Raw genomic sequence first — 22,213 nt, 5'->3', positions numbered from 1 at the left:
TGGTAGGCACTGTCATTACTGGTGATTATTATTATTATTAAAATGCATATTAGGGGCCCCTGGAGGACTGTGGGATTGTTTTCATTAGTAATCAGGTCACTGGAAAAACACTGACCCTAAAGGGAGTTTGGCCACATCTCTGGAAGCCTGTCTCTACAACGGGTAGAAGCCACCTCTTTGCCCAGATCCCAGCAAGGGGCCTCAGTGTGCCCCAGGCTGAGTTGGGAGGATCCTCTTTGGAGACAAAGGGCCAGTCTCGACCAAGTTCAGATCAGAAGTGGGTCAGAAGCTCAGGTTTGCTCCTCAGGTGCCCTTCCCACCAGATCAGAGGCTAGAGCAAACTTCCAGAGAGCGGCAACGTGGAGCCTTGGCCACCAACCAGCCAAGCAGTAACTTATCTGTGGCTGACGTTTCTGAGAGCAGGGGTTGGGGGGCTGCTCTCCCTAGTCTGGGTCTCAAGTCCAGTTTTTGGCTCAAGGAAGGTGACTGTCCATCCCACTCACATACCATGACATTTTGGTAATCAATCATGTGATAAGTATTTCTACTAGTAATAGTAAGCTCTCAATAAAAGCTGGAGCTTAGGTCAGAGAAGGTACCCAACCCTCCACACAGTCTCTCATAGATCCCTCACAGCATCTTGTCCCCTAGATGTTACTGCAGAAGGGGAAAACTGAAGCTCAGAGAAGGTCAGCAGCTTGCCCAGAGTTGGTAGGGCAGAGATGGAATTCAGTCCAATTATTCCAGCTCCAAAACCCACGCTCCCAGCTACTGCCCACAGGACACCCTGCCTCAGCTCACAAAATCCACCCCAAATCACTACGCTATTTTTGTTCCCAAGGAATGTGTTGACTTCTTCCCTTACAGATAAAGCTTCCTCCAGAGAGAGGTCAAGGTCATTCCCAAGCTGTCTGCTGACCAGACTTTTAACAAATTCTTCCTAAGAACGAGAGATAGCCAAGACACCTGGCATTTTACAAACTCTGGCCATCTGGGGAGGCATGGCTGTGCCAACTGTTACCACCGCTTTGCCTCAGTTTCCCTCAGGATCTTGGCAGCCCGGGGGCAGTATTCAGCCCTCAAGGATGATGTGGCAGTAGGTGATGCTCCACTCTGTTTTTTGGTGGCTTTAATTGATTGGCAGTGATTTAGAAGTTAGGTTCCACATTTCCCTGCAGATGCCCAGTTTCTCTTGAAGAAAGGCAGGCAGTGCTGGGCTGGGACTGGATGTACCCACCACCCCAGACAGGGCCTGCCCTCTGAAGTTCCCATCCCCACTGCTCTCTGATAAACCCCAACACCAAAGCACAATGGCAGTCCCTAGCTTCTGCTTCCATGAGTCTACTGCACTACCCTCGGTCACCCTTCAGGCCCTAGGCAGGACCTGAAATCAGGCCCCTCTGGCTCTGACCCAGCAGAGCGCAGCAGGAGGAGAGGGATGTACCCTCCCACCTGCACAGCATGCTGAGGGCGCCCAGCCCAGCAAGCCACACCCTTAGCTGTGGCATGGGGCTCCCTTTGCCTCCTTCCTGCCCTGCTGTCTCGTAAGCTCTGGAGGACAGGACCACACCTTATACCTTTTTATATTTACAGTCCCCAGAAGAATGTTCTAACTACTTAATTCCCACTAGACCAGAAACTCCGTGTCCATGCAGAGAAAGCCAGAACATTCTGTCTCTGCTTCTAAGAACCCGCCCCAGCTTTGGGAAGCTGACACACATGACATTCTGGTCAATAAAACTGACATAGCCTGAGGTATGGCCCCATCTGTCATGGTGTTATAAAGAACCCACAGCCAGCCAAGAGGATGGTTCAAAAGAGAGAGCTCATTCTGAAATAGTTTCAGACTTCGTCTTCCAATAAGAATAAGTCTTAAGTTTCCAGAAAAGCTAAAAATGACAATTTGTACTGTAAGATGAGGAAACAACAACAATAACAAAATGTTAGGTAACTAGTCAGACATGGCCAAAGGTAGTGAAAAATCATCCTCAAACATTTATGCTCCACGGGAGCCCTGGATTGTTCGTCTGTACATTTATGACTCCAGAGAATGTGCAAAGACAGGGAAGCTATAGAAATGGGCGGTTAGGCACCACTTCTCCCTAAGGCGGATTCCTCAAACTGTTGGGCTGCTGCCTGCAAAAGCCTTCAAACAAAAGAAAACAGTTGACGGAAGTCACCCCAGTGGCAAGCTTGAAGGGCTCTAGTTTCGGCAACCAGAGGCACCTAGTTCGAAGTTTCTCACCTGTACAAAATGCTCCAGTGACCGAACTCCCTGACAACTTTCCCACAGCAAAGTGTGAAAACAAATCGCTGCCAGCCAAGGAAAACATTGCACATCGCCCTGGCCACAGCACATCCCAGTGGAATCTGAATAGTCGAGCATCCAGAGACACCATGGCCCTTGATGCACACAGCAGGCTGCCCATGACCAACAGCCCACCTCCCAAGAGACGGGGACGGTCTGCCTGTCGGTCCATCATGAGCTGCTTGGTGTAGGTCTCCCATCTTTTCGGTGTGGTGTCCCTCTCATCCACACATCTGGAGAAAGCACTTTTCCCCCTCTTTCCCCACCTCCACCCGCACCAGGTAGGGTCACACCAGGCACAATAATGACACGTCAAGGGAATGGATTCAGAGATCAGACGCTCCTGAGTTAAAATCCAGCAGGCTAGTAATCAGTTCTCCCACAAGTGATTTAGCCCTATTAAGCCTGAATTTCTTTGTGTACAAAATGGATTGCTAATACTTCACAGGTTTGTAATGAGGACTCAGTGATAATTATAGAAAGCAACTGCTGTCCAAGACAAGAGCCACTAGTCATGTGGAGCTATTTAAACTAATTGGCTTAATTAGAATTTAGTTTCTCAGTCACACTAGCCACATTGAAGCACTCAGTGGCTTACTGCATTAGACTCCCTGGATAGACACATTTCTGTCATTGTCACAGCACCTCTAGAGGACAGCACAGGGGACCAGGCAAGCCCTTCCTAGCACAGCATAAGAGCTCAAGTGTTAGCTATCAGCTGCTGTAGGGATCACCATATATCAGAGACATTGTAAGGTCATGCTCAAAGGAGGAGATAGGTAGGCATCCCACAGGATCCTTGGATCAGAGCTGCAAAGGCTGATCCACCATCCTCCCTGCCCTGGAATGGAGAGACGACAGGACTTGGCAAATCCTAGTACAGGTGCCACTGGATCTAGCATGCCCGCTCCTCCCCCTGCCCTGTGGGATTTCTCTATGTTAAAGGCAAGTTAGTGTAAAACATATTTCTAAGCCATTTCAGCTTGGTTTTTGGACCGTCTCATCCAAGACTTTATCTTGGGACCTATGCCAAAAGAGTTGGCTAGTAATCAGGGTACTAGCCTCTCACCAAAGACTACATCACTGCTTAGGAAGATAACATATCTCTAGAGCCCTAAAAATGTTCCCATCCTTTTATTTACCTTTTTAGCACTTATATAGCCCTTCCTTTTTATTGGGCACTGTTTATTGCACTTTATAAGACACTAACTCATTTAATTTTCATAGCTCTTTGAACTAGGTCTTATTACTTTTGCAATTTAAAGATGCAGAATCTGACCCAGAGAAGTTAAGTAACTCGTTCAAGGTCACACAAGCAAGAAGTGGGAAAAGGGCTTTGAACCCATACAATTTAGCTGCAGAGTCTGTGCCATCTTGTACCTACCTTTGGGATTCTGTCCTGAGGACATAATCTCAAATGCAAACAAAGATGTGTGCACAAAGATAATTACTTGGCATTAGTTATGGGAGCACAGTTGGATATGGTCTCAATGATTAGAGTTTGGAGAAGCAAACTACAGTGTATAGATTACCAAACTGCCATTTTTAAATAATTTTTGCAGAGTTTGGTAATGACAGTAAAATGGTACAGAGATGTTAAATGAGAAATTTATGCTTAAAACAATATATAAATAAGATAAAAGGAAACATGTCGATTTGGCAGCCATGTGGGGTGAGGGCTGCATCAATGTGGGCTCTTCTTCCTGCTTTGTTATAGTTTATGGGTTTTCTGATCTGCTTGGAAATATTCCTTTTCTAGTTGGAGAAAATTTAAATCTTTTAAGAACACAGTTCTACGTGCATTTTCAAATCCCAATGTTTTAAAAGAGCTTAGTAGAAGGAAAAAATATTGCTTTAATTGTTCATATTCAAATGGGCCTAGAGCCACAATGTTTGCTCCTTACAAAAAGCACCAAAGCAACCTTCAAACTGGATCAGAAACAAAAAACCTCAGGCACCCGCCTGCTGTCCCAGAACCCTGTTGTCCCAGTCCTGTTGGATCCTCTTGCTGCTCAGACATGCTCCTCAACCCCCCTCGGTTGTGTTCTTTCTTTCTCTTGCATCTCATTTCATTTTTCCTCTTATTATGGGGAAGCTCCTGAATGTGGTTCTGGAGGCTCTTTTTCAGAACTAGCATTCCAGAACTTTGTGTTTGACAAATGACCAACCTACTTGAGACAGGAAAGATGGTGTAAGAAAATGGTCAATCACACATCTCCCATTTACCTTGGTCATCAAATAACTCCTGTTTTGATCAGATTCTTTTCTTAAATGGGGATGCAAAAGCTCCTGTTTCTCCAGCATCTGATAGGAGGGGGCTACCACCCTAGGAAAATGCTCAGAGGAAGAGAGAAAGGGAAACTGGCAGATGAACTTGTTGGTTTTTGATTCCATGCTTTTAAATGGTAGTTCTCCCTCAGTGGTTCTCAGGCCTGGCTGCATTCTAGAATCCCCTTGGTGCCCACACCAATTGGATGAGTGTCTCCAGGGGTGTGGCCTCGGCCCTGGCTTTCCAGAGCTTCCCAGATGATTCTCATGGGCAGCCAGGTGGGAACCAGTGCCTGCCTGGGGTAAAGGAGAGGACAGCAGCTGAGTCAAGCATGAGTCATTTACAGCCAGGTGAAGTGACTCTCTTTCCTAGTGTGACCTGTGCCTAAAATCATCAGCATAATTAAGTCTAATATTAGAAGCAGCTTGAAAAAATTATTTTTAAAAAATGTCACCAAGCCTTTTTTCTTACCCCCCCCCCCAGAGAGAAACTGAGAAGCAGGGTACTTCGTAGTGCCAGGCCTGCCCCACAGGAGCAAGGAGGTTGGGAGAAGAGAAGTGGGCGTGGTCCTGCAGGGGTTCAAAGGAGAAGAGGGAGCGCCACTGAAGGAGGGGTGGGAAAATGGACAGATGAGTGACTGGGCAAATGAATGTATGTAAATTATATGTTTTTGGAGAATGTGACCTTTGAATTAGAGTCTAAGGAAGAATATTCCAGACCAGGAAGACAGGAGTTAGCACCAGCAAATAGCAGCCCTTCATTCATTCTGCAGCTGCATCCTGAGTGCCCAGGTGCCAATCACTTTGCTGGGTGCAGGCATGTATTTAACAGGGGGCCAGCGGGGTTGCCGGGAGACAACATGGATTGACTAGAACCTAGATGGTGTGGGGTGGATTAGGACCCTGCAGGGATGGGGCACGAAACATCACATAGAGGAAGCCCACAACTCAGATGGCCTCTCTGGAAGGTTGCAAGACAGGTGGGCACAGGAGGGACCTTTGCCCAGTTTTCTTTAGACACATCTTAGATGTCAGCACCGCCTGAGCCAGTCACCTCCCAGCCTCGAGTCTAGTTCGCTGTCACTTTCCCCCTTGTGGAAAAGGGCCAGTACCCCGTTTTTCCACTTCTGCCTTTGCATGGTTTTGTTAAAATCAAACCAAACAAAACTCACCCCTGGTGCACTACCTCAAGCCCTAAGAGTATTCTTAATTAGATTTCAGTGATCCCAATCCTTTTCCAAGAGAAGTCTTTACAGAGATTCTCCACCATCCAGGGTCTGCTCTCTCCTCCCTAGTCTGTAGGGAATCTACAGGCCATTTCCCATCCTAGGGGGCCCTCCTCAGCATCCTTCTTCACCCAAAACTGCAGACCCTTTGCACCTTGCTAAATTAAAACCTTTTACCTTTTCAAGATGAAAGACTAGACCAAAAGCCAGCTCTGTGTTAAAGAGCTTACTCTGACATTCCCACCCCAGTCTTTTATCGGCAAAGCTGCACAGTGCAGGAAAGCACCCAACTCCGGTCCATGAACCTGGGTACAGGCGCAAGAAAGGCAAATACAGAATGAAATATGCAAACAAAACTGAACAAATACCTAAATTTAAATCAACAACTACCTTTAAATAAGTTACAGAAAGCTTTATTATGCCCTGGCTTCCCAGGTTTAACCTTCAGTAGCAACTTTTTCAACATCTTCTGTTTCCCATAAAACATACCTCATATTCTACCTGTTCTTTCAACATTAAGATACTTCAGTTTTTGTTAACACTGGACCAAAATCTGTGCTCCAGGGAAACGCATCATGTTTATCCTATGACTCCAAGTACCTTTCTGACATGAAAGTAAGGGGATCACAAGTGTAATGGCCCTGGGGCCAGCCTGGCACTATGGCAGGTGCCCCAAGACTGTTAATTCCCTTTTAGTTTTCCTTGTTCTTCAAAGGAACAAGGAAAGGTTACAGGCTAATCAAAAAAGCAAACTTTAAAAGAAGGTTTAGCTATTATTGCCGTGTCTGGGTGGGGAACAAAACAAACTTTATATCCAGCATGTGATGTGGGACTGCCCCTCAAAAAAGTCCCTATGGGAAGGAAGCTTCCACCCGCTAAGAAGGTGGTTCAGATATTTTCATTGACAATAAAAAGGGACTAGCGTGTGTGAGCTAAGTCTTCTATTAAGAAGAATCACATGCTTGGGGGAGGGGAGGATACCTGTAAAGGAAGATGACCAAGATTTTCTTGTGGCTAGAGCACATTCTAGAGAACCATTGGTGAGATGAGAACCACTTGTGCAGGGCAGGAGGCTATTATTGTCAGGATCAAAGCCAGAGAAACTCGGGAGTAGCGACCCCACACACGTGTGGGTGATGAGCGCACCAGCATGCTCACACGTGACCTCCCTTGTGCCCTAATCCTCTAGTGGAGGTAGGTCAGGTATTGTTGGACATGAGGACACCAGGGCTCCCGCAAGACTGGTGACTTCAGTTCACAGTGCCCAGGGGGTGGTGCTAGGATCCCCCTGCTCATTCCTTCAGGATAGTCCCTGTGCACTGGGCCACCCAGCAAGTACTTGCAGGACTGATTAAACTTAAAAAGGCTAAGCACAGCCTGTGTCTCCAACTCGTTGAACGTATTTTCTCTCTCTCCTCCGAAATTCTGAATAAACATTTGGTTTAAAAATAACCTGGATTTTTATGAACTGCCAAAATGAAGTTCTTGTCATAAACACATGTGCTGCGTTTATTCCAAGATGAAGCATAGTAACAATTAGGAAGTGCTTTTGCTCAAGCACCTCTTCTGCTCAGGAAGAAGGGGAATTAGTTTCCCCTCCTCCTAGCACACACGGCCTGTGGCAGGGACACCATTGTCCTGGAGCAAAGGCTGGAAGCCCCTCTCTGCTTTTCCTATGGGTTTTAGGTGGCTTCAGACCAGCCCTCCCTGAACACCAGGGAACAAGACCTTCCGCCAGGAGTTCGCTGATATTCCTTTCTTCCGCAGCTGCCATTCCGGGTACGTGGGCGCGCGCTGTGAGCATGCAGACCTCCTGGCCGTGGTGGCCGCCAGCCAGAAGAAGCAGGCCATCACCGCCTTGGTAGTGGTCTCCATCGTGGCCCTGGCTGTCCTCATCATTGCATGTGTGCTGATACAGTGAGTATTTGCTGCCCCCAAGTCAGGTCCCATGTCCTACCAGGGACCTCTGCTGCCTGGCCACTTAACAGGGCCACCTCAGCACAGCTGATTGTTGTGAATTGTGAGTGACATAAGCAAAGATAAGAGGAACTACGACTCTTGGCACAGAGTGACAGCCAAGCTGTGTAAGGGCCTGGAGCATCCTGGGAGGGTCCCCTGTGGTGAGTCTGTACCCAAAGCCGATGTCAAACCAGAGGCACAGTCCCTCTCTACTGAGGAATGGACAGGTGCTCCAGAGAGAACTGGAAACAGCTTCCAGACTCCTTTGGGCAGTAGAAGAAGCACTTTCTCTCTGCAGAAGGCACTTTGCCAATTCCAAAGTCACATCAAAGGCCGCTGTTGCCATTCCTACATGCTGATGACCAACACAGCCTCCCCCTCGTCCCGCCACTCCTCCTTCATCCTCCAAAATCCAGTTTCTGTGCCTGCTATTCTGAGCCCTAGACCCGGAGAAACTTAGCCTCATTTGCTTGCTCCACCAAGAAAACTGCTCTCTGGAGTCAGATTTATTACCAGGTAGTATCTGAAGCAAGAACTCAGGCTATGCAGAAAGAGTTCTCAGGTCAGTCACAGGCTGCCAGGCAGCGTCGTGCCAGTTGACTCATAATGGAGACAGTCAGTGGACAGGCCTCTGTGGCAAGGCTGGAGTGAACAGCCACATGTTAATGCAGGAAGCCAGACTTCAGCCCTCTGAGGTTGCCTAGGTTTCACACAGACAAAAAGACTCTGTCCTGTTGATTTGTTGGTCCGATGCTATCTGGGCATCTGAAGCTCATGTCCCTGGTTCTGACAACAAATGAGGTGCCTCTTAGAGCCCACGCTTGTGGCAGTAGCCAGAGCCTGCTCACACCTTTCCCCTGGACCAAGTCAGCCTAAGCGAGGGGGGATGGCATCTGCACTGGGGTGGCCTTTCCTTCCTCCCTAGGCAAAATCCATTCCCCCACCGGCATCCTGGGAAAGCACATTTGTGGGAGTGGACAAGAAGCATTGACTTAGGTGGGGCACAGCCCAGCCTCTGACACTCAGAGACCCTTCCAGGGGAAGAGGAGTCACCTGCTGTGCTGCTGGCCTCACTTCTCATGGCCAGTGAGCTTCCATAACCCTGTTTCCAGAGCCAAGAGGATTCTTACCCTTATGAACAAGACTAAGAACCCATGTGGAACACCCCAGAGGGACTTAAAAGCTGATTTTTCCAGATTCTCTGTGAACAGGAACAATCTGGATACCTGGATAACATCTATTCCCAGGAAAGTGACCAGTCCCACCTATTTGCTGTCCCTGCCCCTACTGGAGATTAAACTTTCCCCTTCCCCAAGCTGCTGGTTGCCAGGAACGATCGGGGCACTGCTGAGTCAGTTCAGGTCGGGACCAGCTCCTCCCATGCTAGAGGGCTCTAGGTGCTTCGATCCTATTGTCCTGGGACACCCCAGCTGGGAAATGACCAGGGCAAGACTGCAAGAAAGTATCACTGAGGGGCCTGGAATCAAGGCCTTTCGCGCCTTCCAGGATGGAAGGAGCTGGTTGCAGCCCAGACTCTGCAACTCAGGAGGGCCTCGTGCCCCAGGCGGCACTGACCTCTCATTTTCCATCTGTGACCGAGGCAGCTTAGGCAGAAAGGTCTCAGGGGCCCTTCTCAGCACTGCTGCCCAAAGATTCAAGGGCTTAGTAATTTTCCCAGCTTCATATTCCAGGGCAGGGCAGAGAGGGAGGCTGGAGTGGGGTTCATGAAATGCCACCTGGCAGTAAGAGAGGCACAGCCACTGGCTTGTTTCACCACTGCTTTTGGGCTCATGTCAGCTTGGAAACTTCCTGCAGCCCGTGTGCATGGATTATATATACATTAAGGTTAGAATGAGTGGGAATGGAGCCCTTCCTAGTATTAGCCCAAGGTAAACAGCTCTCAAGATCTCAGGTCATTATTTTTATTATTACCTGGAAATAACCTGAAGTCTGAGTCACAGACTCAGACCTGTGGTGCTGGGGATGGAACCCAGGGCTGCAAGGTGTGTCTTGGTGCTTTCCTTCCGGCTCCTGTTTGGGACTCCCCAGTTCTTTGAGCACACTAACTCTGAAAACTGCTCATTCCTGCCCACAGAGGGAGACAGGAGCCTTCTTAACCCTTATGCTTCCAGACCCCAGATAACATAGGTTTACAGAAAACTTGGATTTTCCAAAACGAGAGAATTTTGGTCCTCAAAGAAGGATTCAAAGCCATTGGGATCCATGAGTCACTCTTTCTTTCCGTGGGTCAACTCAGCCCATCCAAGTTTCCTGCTTCACTCCTGGCGATGCCTGATGAATGACCGCCCCCTGAATCTCGCAGCCCTGCCAGCCTGAGGGTGGTGACCGGTCCCAATTCTAATGTTCATTCTACTACATTTATGGGATTTCTCCGCTGGTTCTTTATGGACAAAGCTGCTGGGTGGCTGGTCAGTCCCCTCTGACCCCCAGGGAAGCTGAAGTCATGTAGCCCAGTAAGTCCAGAGCAGAGCTTCAGAAAGGGTGCTGGTACTTGGGGACAGCCAACAGGTACTTTTGTTGTTGGCCAGCCTGTGCCATAAAGGCCACTAACTTCGAGGGCTCTTTACTCCTTCTGCTGCCAGAACCTCTAGAGGACCCTAGTGGAGGCTAGTTGAGACCCAGAGCTGCCCAGCCAGGCCTCCTGCCGAACTCCAGTTCAGACCGTCTCCTCTCCTCCTCCACAGCTGTTGCCAGGTCCGAAAACACTGTGAGTGGTGCCGCACCCTCGTCTGCCAGCATGAAAAGCCCAGCGCCCTCCTGAAGGGAAGGACTGCTTGCTGCCACTCAGAAACAGGTAAAGGGCTATTTGGGGGACCTCGAGAGGCACACCCAGGTGGAAAAAAATGACCATCTTCTCCAAGTTGGGGCAGAAGTTCGAGCAGGAAGAGGGGAGAAAGGGGGAGGCTATTTAATTCTACTGTCAGGTTTGGTTTATTCCAAGGTGTCTGACTTAGCATGGAGCTCTTATCCTTACTGGTGACTCTGTGACCTTTGACAGGTCAATATCACAGAACCTGTTCGTGTCTTAAAAAGATGTTGTATAAATGAGATGAGTACTGACACAAAACACATAATTAGTATATTCCAAATTGTAGACACTCCAATATTCACTCTTCCCCTTTCCCATTGGCCAGTGGAAGTTCTATAAGGACCTTCACAGTCTTAGATCTAATGCTCTTAAGTTTAACCTTGTTTTATGTTTTCATCGACATCCATGAAGATTGGATGTCTGGACGTGGGGCCAAAAGGCAGCTCAGGAACTCTAATCTGAGCATTACTGGCTCTGGTCTCCTGGAGTCAAAAGTTTATCCAGACACTCTGAAAAGGCTCACCCACATCAACAAGCTATCTTGAGATGCTCTTTTGTCCAAGTCCATCATATTAAAATTCCTTTTGAAGAATTAGGGGGCCAGGAGACAATCAGTGGAGGCCAATCATCAGGTAACTGGAAGAGAAGTAGTTTAGATTTAGGAGGATGACAGCTGTTGAGGACATACATCCATTAATTCTTAGAATGTCCTTAAGATGATAATGATTCCTGAGTGCAATGGCTAAATTGGGTCTCCTGAGTCAGTGAAAAATTGAGGGTGAGGACCAGGGCCTCTGGAGTCCCCACTCATAACTCTCTTCCACTACCTGGAGGGACCATCCATCCATGGAGCTAATGAAGGTGGATATTCTTTTCTTGTAACACCGTTACAAAAATGTTTAACTATTTTAATAAAACATGATTTTATAGCATTTGTCTGATTCTCAGTAGTCATATGGTATAGAATAAGTTCCTTCTTCATGTCACTTTCCTACCCACATTTGAGATGTTAGCTTTGAACCATGAATAGGTCTGACCTTTCAGAGATGAACTTTCAGAGAGAGGGTGAAGCCCCTCTCTCTGAAATGGCACATGTCCCCATGACCTCATGCACCATCAGGCCTGCTGGGCCTGAGGGATGGATGAATGGTGGGTGGGGAGGGGTACTTATACATGAGCCCTGTTGGAGAAGTGATTCACCCGGAGCCAGGGCACTCCCCTCCACACATCCAGAGGTACCACCAGACAAACCCGGGCAGGTAGATAACCAAGCTGAACTGGATTCAGGAGCTGAGGACTATGTCAACCACAGAGGAGACTCTTAGGGAGCATCTACTGAAAAATGATGGGTCCTTAGGGGGAAGTCATTCTACCCCTAAGCCCTATGGGCTGCACATCAAACTACCATTCACAGAGAAACTAGCTCTACAAGCTGGGTTGAATTGAGTCCCAAATGACAGGGTACCTCCCTTCTCTTCTGCTACAACTCATTTCAGTTTGTCACCCTTCTGACTTCCTTTGGCATTGAAAGCACAATTTCAGAAGTTGCTCCCCTGAGGCTGAGATAGCAGGATTGGGACTCTGCCTAACTTCTCAAGAGAACCTGGTGACATTAGCTAATGCCATCTCCAAGTCTCCATCCCTGCTTGGCTTGGATCTGGCCTACACTGTTAACCTGTTTTTCTTTCCTGCCAGTGGTCTGAAGAGCCTAGAGGAGGCATTTGGCCAGGTGGACTGTGGCAGCCTGATGGAGAGAGGCCTCCTTTAGGTCAGCAGCTCCAGGGATCCCTGGGACTTGCCGGAGGACCTTTCCAACTTTGCCTGTGATCACCTACGCAGCCTTTCATCTTCTGTGGGCCTTCAAAACTCTATTGAGAACTCTGTCTACTTGGATTTGGTATGCTCTAGAGAAGAAATCAGTGGACCACAATTAAAGACTGGTTAAGTGATCACTGCAAAGGGGTGGCCTTCCTGTTTACCTCCATCAGACGTGGACATAGGTCACTGATTCCAGGTGTGGTCTCCCGCCAGTCATGGATTCCAGGCTGTATTTCTTCTCAATGGGCTACCTCCCCTCAACAGAATCCTGCCCAATACTGGAGATTCTATAGTTGTTACTATTTTCTCACATCTGCTTATTGGCATTGAAGGTGGTGAAGGGGAAATGGCTTATTGTTACATGAAGACGAATTTAAGAGAAGTCACGTCCTCTGCCCACGAAGCCCTCAATTAGCCCGACACCTGCCATGGACACATGATGCTGAAGACCTTCCCATACTGTTGCCACCCTTGGAGATAATTTCATATTTATTAGATGGTTACTTGTTTTATTTTTAATTTCTTAAGTCAATGTAAAGAGCATAAACCCCTTCAGAGGAACTCACAGAGGAATTAATGTATGTGTTGCTGACTGATAAGTTAGACTTACTAGAAATGTCTTGGGGAAAGCCTCTCAGGGGCTATGGAGATGGAACCAGAGAATGGGGTTCTGACAGGAGCAAAAATTGGGGCTCAGAGGTCATGATATCTAAAGACACAAGACAGGTAAATGCCCCCAGATACATTCTGGTAGAAAAGTTAGCAAACCTAGCAGCAAGGACCTGTGCCCTCTGTTGTGGAGAGAGGACAAGAGGGGCTGTGTGTGTACACAGAGTAAACACAATACATACTGTTTGGTGATAATGGATCAACTTCCTCATGAGCCCAGCTTGGGCATTAGCACGCCATGGGCATTTCAGGCTGAATCTGTGAAAGGGGACCAGTCCTTTATTTTCCATGTTGTGCTTGGTTGGTTTGTTGCTTTATGTTTAAAAGAAGAAATTTAACTTTCCTATTTATTTTCAAGCATTCAGAGAAGTATCCCACGGGTTTTTCCTTCCCCTTCCATTCAGGATGCCAGTTTTATTAACCAAAATACTAACAAGTCTCTCATTTTCCACTCAAGAGGAGGCAAAATTATTCTCCCGAGACTTGATGACATTCTGACCCACTGGTCCTGCCTGTGGGATGCAGTGGGTCTCTTCAAACTGACAAAATTGGAAACAGAATAACCATGAAATAATAAACTCCGATGCAAGGAAACTCCTAATATTTGAAAAGTAAAAGACTCCCACCTATTAACTCTTCAGTGCACCATCTTGTCACATCATCAAGGGACTTTTAACATGTCAAGTTGGCTTGAGGTTTCTATTAGAAAACTTTGTCCTCCCCCAATTCTTCTTCCTTAGTCTGATTTTTTTTTTTTTTTTAATAAGTAAGGCAAAGACCTGACCTATGTCTTAACTTTGGTTATTTAATGGTCACCCATGAGCCCTGAATGCTGAAATTGGGTCTGTTCAGAGCTTGCCCCAACAGTGTCATTGACACAACTCCACTTTTTTTCACTGTTAAAGATAATAGGTTCAAATTGCTTTCATTGGGTCAGTCCCTACAGCAGCAGACACGTGGGCCAAGGCCCGACTGTAGCCTCCTGCTCAGAGACCAATCAACTGACACTGGTTTCTTATTTAGGTACCAATTGGCACTCAACTTTCTCATCAGACCCTCCTGAAATTCTGAGATCCTGGCTTAGAGAGGCTAATAAAAGTAAAGAGTCTCACTTTTACTTTAAGACAATCTTTTCTGGCCTAATAGAGACTCTTGGAGGTCTGACTGCTCTTAAAGAGTATGAATTTACATGAAAATGTTTTCTTGGGCTTTTTTCACCTAATGGATGGAAGGACCAATATCCAGCCTAAAGACATGATCAGTGATTGGCATCCAAGAGACTTTGCAGAGGTATGAGACAATGAGGGTGGACAGCTGGCGGAGGCAGAGGTTCCCCACAAACACCTTGGATTGATCTGTGAACGTTCCAGTTCTCAGGTCCCGCCAGTCACAGCCACCAGCACCCCTTCCTTGTGCCTGTCCACTCATGCAGTGATGGGGTTCAAATGCATGTGCCCCTCAGAAGTGCCTTCTGTGTCAGTCCTTCATAAACCAGCAGGTCTGAAAAGGGTGAGAAGCTGCAGTTGGGTTGAGGCAGGCCTGGTGGACCATTGTCCACTCCCCAGGATATGCATGGCCTTGCTTCTTTGCCAAGTTCTCTTTTAGAAGTCAAACAATGACAAATATTGGATTCCTGTGCCATTTCAGGGCAATGGTAGTCCCTTGATTAGCTATAAAAAGGCTCTCCTCTTAGCGTAAAAATGTGTCTCACATGCCATCTCTGCAGAATTCCTGTTTCCTTGCCCTTCGGAAGGCCAAATGTTCAGATAGGTAATCATCCCAGAGACCTGACCTGTTAAGCAGTCACACACCTAACAGTGGGGAACATAGCTGTTTCCAGTGACTCAGGAGACCATGAAAAGCCCCCATTAAATGTTTTTTAAAGACCTGCAAACCTTTTACAAAACCTGGACTTTCCCTTTGTGTTACAGACTGTGACATTAAATATACTGGCAGGAAACATTTTCTACTTGGAAAGATACACAGCAGCCAGTTCATATCTGGAAGACAGGGCTCCAGCTAGACACATGTGGAACTAAGCAAGAGATGTTGGCCATGTGTCCCTACAGAAGAGGTGGGCACAATGACCCTAAGGTGCTTTTTTCCTGAGCAAGGAGAAAGGAGGGATTGACACTCATCTACCTACGTTGGTGAGGGAGGAGAATTTGTGGTTCTGGAGCTTCTTGGGAGGGCAGGATGTTCTTAGCAAGTATAGAAAACTGTCTGGTGTCTCCCAGCCAGATTTTCCAGGGCTTGTGAACCACTGGTTGCTTTTTCCAGGTAAATTGGCAGGGCTAATGATGCTCCAACACTGCTCAGGAGGCCCAACCTCTTAATAGGTTCTGGGATTTTCTCTCCCCCCACATGCCAAGGAGGGAGAATGATCAACAAGCTCAGAACCAAGGGGAACATCACAGAAACAAATACACACACACGTTTGTTTTAAATGTTCTAATTTAAGATCTGTTCTCTCTAGCCATTGATCTTACCAGGCTTACTGAAAAGACTTAGTATTGTGTATGTATACACACACACACACACACACACACACACACACACACAGAGTACTGAAAAGCAACCCCTCTTCCCAGTGTAATAATTTACTGAAATGTTCAACTTTTCATTACAACAAAACTGATGCTTTTTTTTTTTTAGAACTTATTACTCTGACTTCTGTATATGTTGCACTGAAAAGGTTAATATTTAATGTTTTAATTTATTTTGTGTGGTAAGTTAATTTTGATTCCTGTAATGTGTTAATGTGATTAGCAGCTCTTTTCCTTAATATCTGAATTACAAAGAGTAGTGAGCAATAGAAGATACAGTTGTGTTTTTCAGGAATATGCATTGTTGTTCAGTTGTACTGTACCTTGTTTGGAAGGATGAAGGAATGAACACTTTTTTTTCCTAAATCAAGACTGGAGTTTTTCTTTAACACGATTAGAATATTAAGGAGGAAAAAAAAAAAGTAAATATGTTTTTTAAAATGTAGGAATTCTGAAATTCACCATAGTTGACCCTTGTCTTCCTAAAGAAAATTTTCTGAAGTTCTTCCTAATATAGAAGTAATTTAATCTAAAGTGTATCCAACGGTGCTAATTGATGTGTAGGAAAATAGATGACATACAACCCAAGTCACAAAGGATTTGAGTTCTGAGTGGGAAGACTGACTAACATGAAGGAAATAATTCTGGAATATTTGACAAAATTCAAATAAATCATGAAATTTCAAGGTAGAGTGTATGTGTTAACAGCTGTGATTCTCAAAGTATGATCCCAGATCAGCAGGGTTGCCCAGGAGCTTGTTAGGAAAGCAAATCTTCAGGTCACAGAGCAGACCTACTAAACTCTAGGGGTGTCCCAATCTGTCTGTCCTCCAGGTGATTCTGATACATGCCCAAATTTGAGTACCTAAGCTGGAGGACTCAATGAAAGAACAAAGTTTAGTGTAGGGCTATGTTTTTAGGAAAAAAAAAACTTTGCAGAACTTTGCAGAGAAAGTGAAACAATTTATCACTCATGGTTCAAGTATAATAACCATTATAAAGTGACAACTATATTTATTGGGATCTCTGCTCTAACTAGAAGAGGGAACCGACAGGCCTGCCTGTCTCCCGTCATATTCCCACTGCCCAGTATCTGACTGAGGAAATTTCTAAAGCTGTTAACCCAGTTCCTGGAAGCCCATGGTGAACACTCTGCACTCCTCACCCACACATGGGCCTCATATGTCCAACAGATGGGCTACTCAAGGAGTAGCAGCTGAGGGTGAAATAGTTGATGAATGGCATGAAGTCTTGGTCCCAAAAGAAGTTTCAGGCTCTTTGTAGTGAGGGATGAACACGTGAAATCTATTTTACAGACCCAGAGGATTAAGTATCAGCCTAACTCTTCAACCCAAGTTCTTTGGTCTGCCTCTGTCCCTCAATGAAGCCTTTACCACCTCCTAAGAGAATAGAGACCAGCTACCTTTACTTGATCTTCCTCTCATGATCCCAGCCTTCAAGGACACCTGAAGACTTTGTTTCTAACCTGAGGAATTCTCCGCTAGTCCCCACATTTGCTTCTGCTCAGTTTCTAAGTATTCCTCCTGCTGAGGCTGCCTGCCTGCTGAACCCTGTGTCCATGTCTGGCCCCTGTCCTAGGCGGGTACACTGACCTGCCTGGGGTAAGGAGGACCCATCAAAGTACCTATGAACTTTGAGCACTTTTGACTTGAGGAAAGCCAGACCTTTCCTCATTTATTCAGGTGACTTGCATTAGACAATCTGAAAAAATCCACAATTATGGTTAGATATGAGATCTCTCTAAAAAGCTCATGTATAAGACCAGGCAAGAAAGTTTAGAGGTGAAATGATTTGGTTATAATAGCCTTAACCTAATCAGTCCATTGATCCACTTGAATGGATTCACTGGGTGGTAACTGCAGGCAGGTAGGGTGACTGAATGAGGTAGATCACTGGGGGTGTGCTTTGGGGGTGTATGTTTCATCCCTGGCGAGTGGAGCTCTCTCCCTCTGCTTTCCGGGTGTCATGTCCTGAGCTGCTTTCCTCCTCCCCACGCTTCCACCATGACGTTCTGCCCCATCTCAGGCCCAAAGCAATGGAGCCAGTCCTCTATAGACTAAATCCTCTGAAACCAGAGCCCCAAATAAGCTTTTCCTACTCTAAAATTGTTCTTGTTGGGTCTTTTGGTCAGAAATGAAAAAGCTGACTAAAATATCCATGTTCTGGACTATTTGGGATCCAGTCAGCTCAACGTTCAGACTCCTGTTTTTCCTGGTCTCTGTGCCCTAACTCCTGCCTGGCCAGTGTTGGGGCATTTGTGTCTGACTGTAGCCTGGTCTCCACTGTAGCTCAGAGCTCCCTGCCCTGCAGCCACCTAGAATTCCAACACCAGTGCTTTTTCTCCTGTCTCCTGAAAAGCACCTGCCCCACCCCCCGCCGCTGCCGCTGCCCCTGCCCCTTCTACACTTGCTGCCTGTAGGACTTGCTATTTGGAACAAGCTCCAAGGTCTCTGCCATAGTCTTTACCCCAAGAAATAGGGAGTGACTTTCCCATTGTCACAGAAGATGGGTTTAGTGATGTTGTTATGCTACAATAATATATCTTCTCCCAGATCAGTAAGAAATGTGAATATATGGGGTGGACCCTGCATTGTTTAAAAATCTCTCCAGGTGATTCTAATCTAATCCCTGCTGCCCTCTAGGATGCACCAAACCCCAGAGAGCAGGTGGCATGGAAGAGGCATTATGCCTAATACTTAGAGTGCCTGGTACCCATATTAGTCTAACCTTAAGGATATTATATTTTTTTAAAAAATTTTTGTACCAGGGATTGAATCCAGGAGTGCTGAATCACATCCACCCCAGCCCTTTTTTAAAATTTTGAGATAGGATCTCCCTAAGGCACTGAGGCTGGCTTTGAACTTGCAATCCTTCTGCCTCAGCCTCCTGAGCCATGGGATTACGGGTGTGTGTCACCACGCCCAGCAGAATATTTAAAACCAGCAGATGTTAGCCCCTGGGAAGACATGGAGGCTGGAGCCTCCTTTCGGGTAGACTCATCTAAGGCAGAGAAGTGAAAAGAAAATAAATTAATTAATTAAAACAGGGTCCTGTAAGGAGTGCCACACAGCTGGATCTCGAGGCCATGCCATGCACAAGTGAACCACACATGGCTTTCCAGGAGCCAAATTTTGCACTTGGGAATAAGAATGAGTGTTTATGCCGAAAGAGAAATGCAGGGAGGGGGTGGTTCTTTGCAGGAACATTGGTTCCAATGGAAGCAGCAGACCTGGTGCACAGCTGCATGGGTGCCCTGGGACCAAAGGCACTCCTACCGCCACAAGAGACAAGAGCCTCCATCTCGAATCCTGCAGGGGAGCCCCTTAGGAGGAAGGAAAACGGAGCTGCTCAAGAGACTGCTCCACCACCTCGGGGCTGGGCTGCAGCTGTTAGTCTGTCCTGCACACGGCAGGGATCTGGGCATGGGACACCCGGGAGAATGGTGCAGTGAGGATCCAGAAGCACGGAAGCTCTGTCCTACCAGGACAGAGAGAGCAGCCGTGCCCCTCCCCTGCAGCATGACTCTCCTGCCAGACTTTTTAAAAGACTAGCCAGAGTGCAGGGCTCCTGGGTGCCTGTTGGAGGAGGAGGCCTGAAGGCCAAGTCCTAGGGTATGAATGCAGCCCTACTTCTTGCCAGCTATGTTACCCTGGGGTGTTACTGTTCTTTCTGAGCCTCCAGTGCCTGCTTATTTCCAGCCTGTTTAGCTCAGGGAGTCAAGATAAAACAAACATGCACAGCCTGATTCTAGGGATAAAAAGATTCAGTGTGATCCTAAATGCCATTAATATATTGTCCAACCCAAGGGAGGCCTAGGTCCCCTGTCCGCCAAAGACCTTCAGTTCAAAGGAAAAGGCATGGGAGGGATGTCAGAAGTGTTTCCACAGAGCCAGTGGCAAGTGGGGCCACACCCAGAGGATGATGAACCTAGACTACCACCTATAAAAGTGTTTAATGACCCAGAAGAGTGAGGAAAACTGTCCTCAGAGGTAAAGAAGTGTCCAGTCCGACTTCAAGGTGCAGGGTTAGGAGATAGTGGTTGATTTCAGTTCAGTAGAAGCTACTTTTCATTGTCAGATCCCTCTCCTGGCCTTAGCAACCCTCTGGGCTGGTTTATTCCTGAACACTGAAGTAATCAAGCAAAGGCAGGTGACTGCCAGGACAGAGGAGTCCCCTGGTGTACTAGACCCATAGGGGCTCCACTGACTCCAAGCCTCTACCTCCCACAATGCCCTTCTGGAATAGTCTCTTGAACCCAGATTTGAACCTCTATCCACCTCCTGTCATGTGCATCCTGTAGCCTCCAAATGGAAGGAGATCTCAGGATTTGCAGTGGTGGAGGGATATCAGGCCCTATCCAACCTTCTTTCTTGCCTTTTGTTAATACTTGAGTCTGTGGCTTAACCATCCTGAGGAGGGTCCCCATACAGCTTAACGGACTATCAGGAGAGAGCTTTTTCTGGCTTTCCCCACTCCCCAGGTGCTAAGATGTGCTAATTATTTGCTCCTCTCAGATTCATTTTCCCCATTCTCTGTGCAGGAGGCCGGCCTCTGTGGACTGCCTCCCTAGGGCTTTCTTGCCCTCTGGCTTCCAGTTCAACCAGTAGGAACAGAGACATGGGGTATGGTGTACAATATCCTCATTCCTTCCCTGCTCCAATGCTGTGTCTCTGGAAGTAAGTATGACCTCACAATGGCCCATGCTCCCCAGTGCCTGCACTTACCAGACTTCCTAATGACACTCCCTCCACCTCTGTCTCCAGTCCTTGGAGTGGTAATGACTTCCCACAGTTGCTAGTCTGACCAATCTTCCCCTCCCTGCTCTTTGATTTCCAGTGATGTTTCACCAGAGGTTGCCTCCAGGAGTAAAGTGAGCCATCTGTTTAACAAAAGCTCATGTGTGTGTCTGAATCTCAGGTTGGGAGTGGACATGGCCATCAGCAGCAGGGCACAGATCCTTCTAAAGGGGAAGGTCACTTCCCTTTATGCTGGATATTCAGCATAAGGGCCAAATTTACAAAAAAAAAAAAAAAATTTCCCCCAAAAGAATTTGGAAGTCTGAACTTTTTCATAAAATATCTTCATTTATAAATGTGACTCAAATTAACAAACTGCTCTGTAGCCCCAGAAAAATCTGTCCGCAGGTCGCCATCCACTAGCAACCTCCACTCCCGAGCTGTTGACCCCCAGGCTCTGCCAGGCCCTCTCGTGTCTCTGTGCCTCCAGTTCTCTTTCCAGGAATGGTTTTTTCCCCACTTCTTTGCCCAAGCGAACTTGTGTTCCTCCACAGCTCGTGCCTCACTTCCTGAAGCCTCCCACAGACTTCCTGAGGAGATAACCCCTCTTCCCCCAGGCGCCCAAAGCACTTCACACACACTTCTGTTAGAATACTCATCTCCCGGGCTGGACTGCTCTTCCTCCCTGAGTAGTTCCTCCCAGCCATCCTATGCCCCCGTAATGAGCTCCTCAAGGTCAAGACTCTGTCCTGAGCATCTCTGTAGCCCAAGCATCGATTCCTAAGCCTGAGGCATGGCAGGTAAAGCGATAACATTTTGTCAGAAGACAAAAGGGGATATATTGGGCTTTGGGTCAACACAGGTCTCTAGAGGCAGGGAAGGCCATGTCAAAGCAATCACTGGGTTTTGTGGGGGTCACATTATTGGGACTTGGTGTTGGCTGCAAAAGTTGGACACCTCAAAGGTCACATAGATCTTTTCAAACCTCCCTGGTTCCTAAGAGAAACTCTGCTTCTAAGCAAAAATACATGGTAAATTCTGACTAGTGAGTGACTTCCCACGAATTCTATGATAACCTAGGTGTATGCATCAGGAATTGTTAAGCCCTTTACCCATTCTAATTTTCATTAAAACAAGAAAAGGGTAGGGGAGTGACTCATTGGAGAAAGTTGACTGTTTTCATAGCTCTATTTATGAAATAGAGTCCACACCCCAGAAACCTTCCTTCTGGACATGTTCGGGGCCTGAGCCTTGTAAGTTACTTATGAGATGAGACATTTGTACGCAGAGAAGAGGGAAAAGATGAGAGGGTTTTCTCCTAAGCCTTTAGTCTTCATGATTCCCTTCTTGTGTTTGGTTTCTATGAATTCTGATCTATTCTCTTGGAAGGCCACAGACAATAATGTGAATTACAATCCTATAGCAGTTGAAACAGGACATCTATTTACAATTGAGAATAAGCAGTACAACAAGTATACAAGTGACCCAGCATTATGTCATTATGTCATTTCCATAATGAAAAACTTAAAAATTTGCCTACTTTTAAATTTGAGTTTCCCCAAAGGCAGGGTCTGAGAATTTGGGGACAGATGATTTATTTTGGAGGCAATCACAGGAAGCAGAAGTGAGGTCCAAGAAGAGTGAGACAGAGAATAAAGTCAATGCTCAGCATCTTACTGAACTGATGATCACTGTAAGATGAGAGCTCAATCCCTCTAGGTTCCCACTGAGGAAATATTTAGAAAACTATTTGCAAATTGAGCAAATTGAACCTCTGATGATCAGAAGACGTTAACAATCAATACCCATCACCCAAAACCTGGAAGTTTCCA

General features: G+C 46.7%; 1 protein-coding gene across 1 annotated transcript in view; it reads left to right on the top strand.

Moving 5' to 3' along the window:
* Tgfa (transforming growth factor alpha) overlaps positions 1–16,202 on the top strand; it is a 97,014-nt gene extending 80,812 nt beyond the window's left edge. The window contains exons 4-6 of the mRNA XM_047521828.1: positions 7,570–7,719; positions 10,467–10,576; positions 12,287–16,202. Coding sequence (XP_047377784.1) covers positions 7,570–7,719; positions 10,467–10,576; positions 12,287–12,294 — 268 coding nt within the window. The 3' untranslated portion in view covers positions 12,295–16,202. The remainder of the gene's footprint in view (positions 1–7,569; positions 7,720–10,466; positions 10,577–12,286) is intronic.
* Positions 16,203–22,213: the final 6,011 nt, after the last annotated feature.

Source organism: Sciurus carolinensis, chromosome 13 (genome assembly GCF_902686445.1).
Source record: "Sciurus carolinensis chromosome 13, mSciCar1.2, whole genome shotgun sequence".
Taxonomy (NCBI): Eukaryota; Metazoa; Chordata; class Mammalia; order Rodentia; family Sciuridae; genus Sciurus; species Sciurus carolinensis.
Note: the sequence above shows the minus strand (reverse complement) of the source record. Positions and strands in the feature narration are given on the sequence as shown.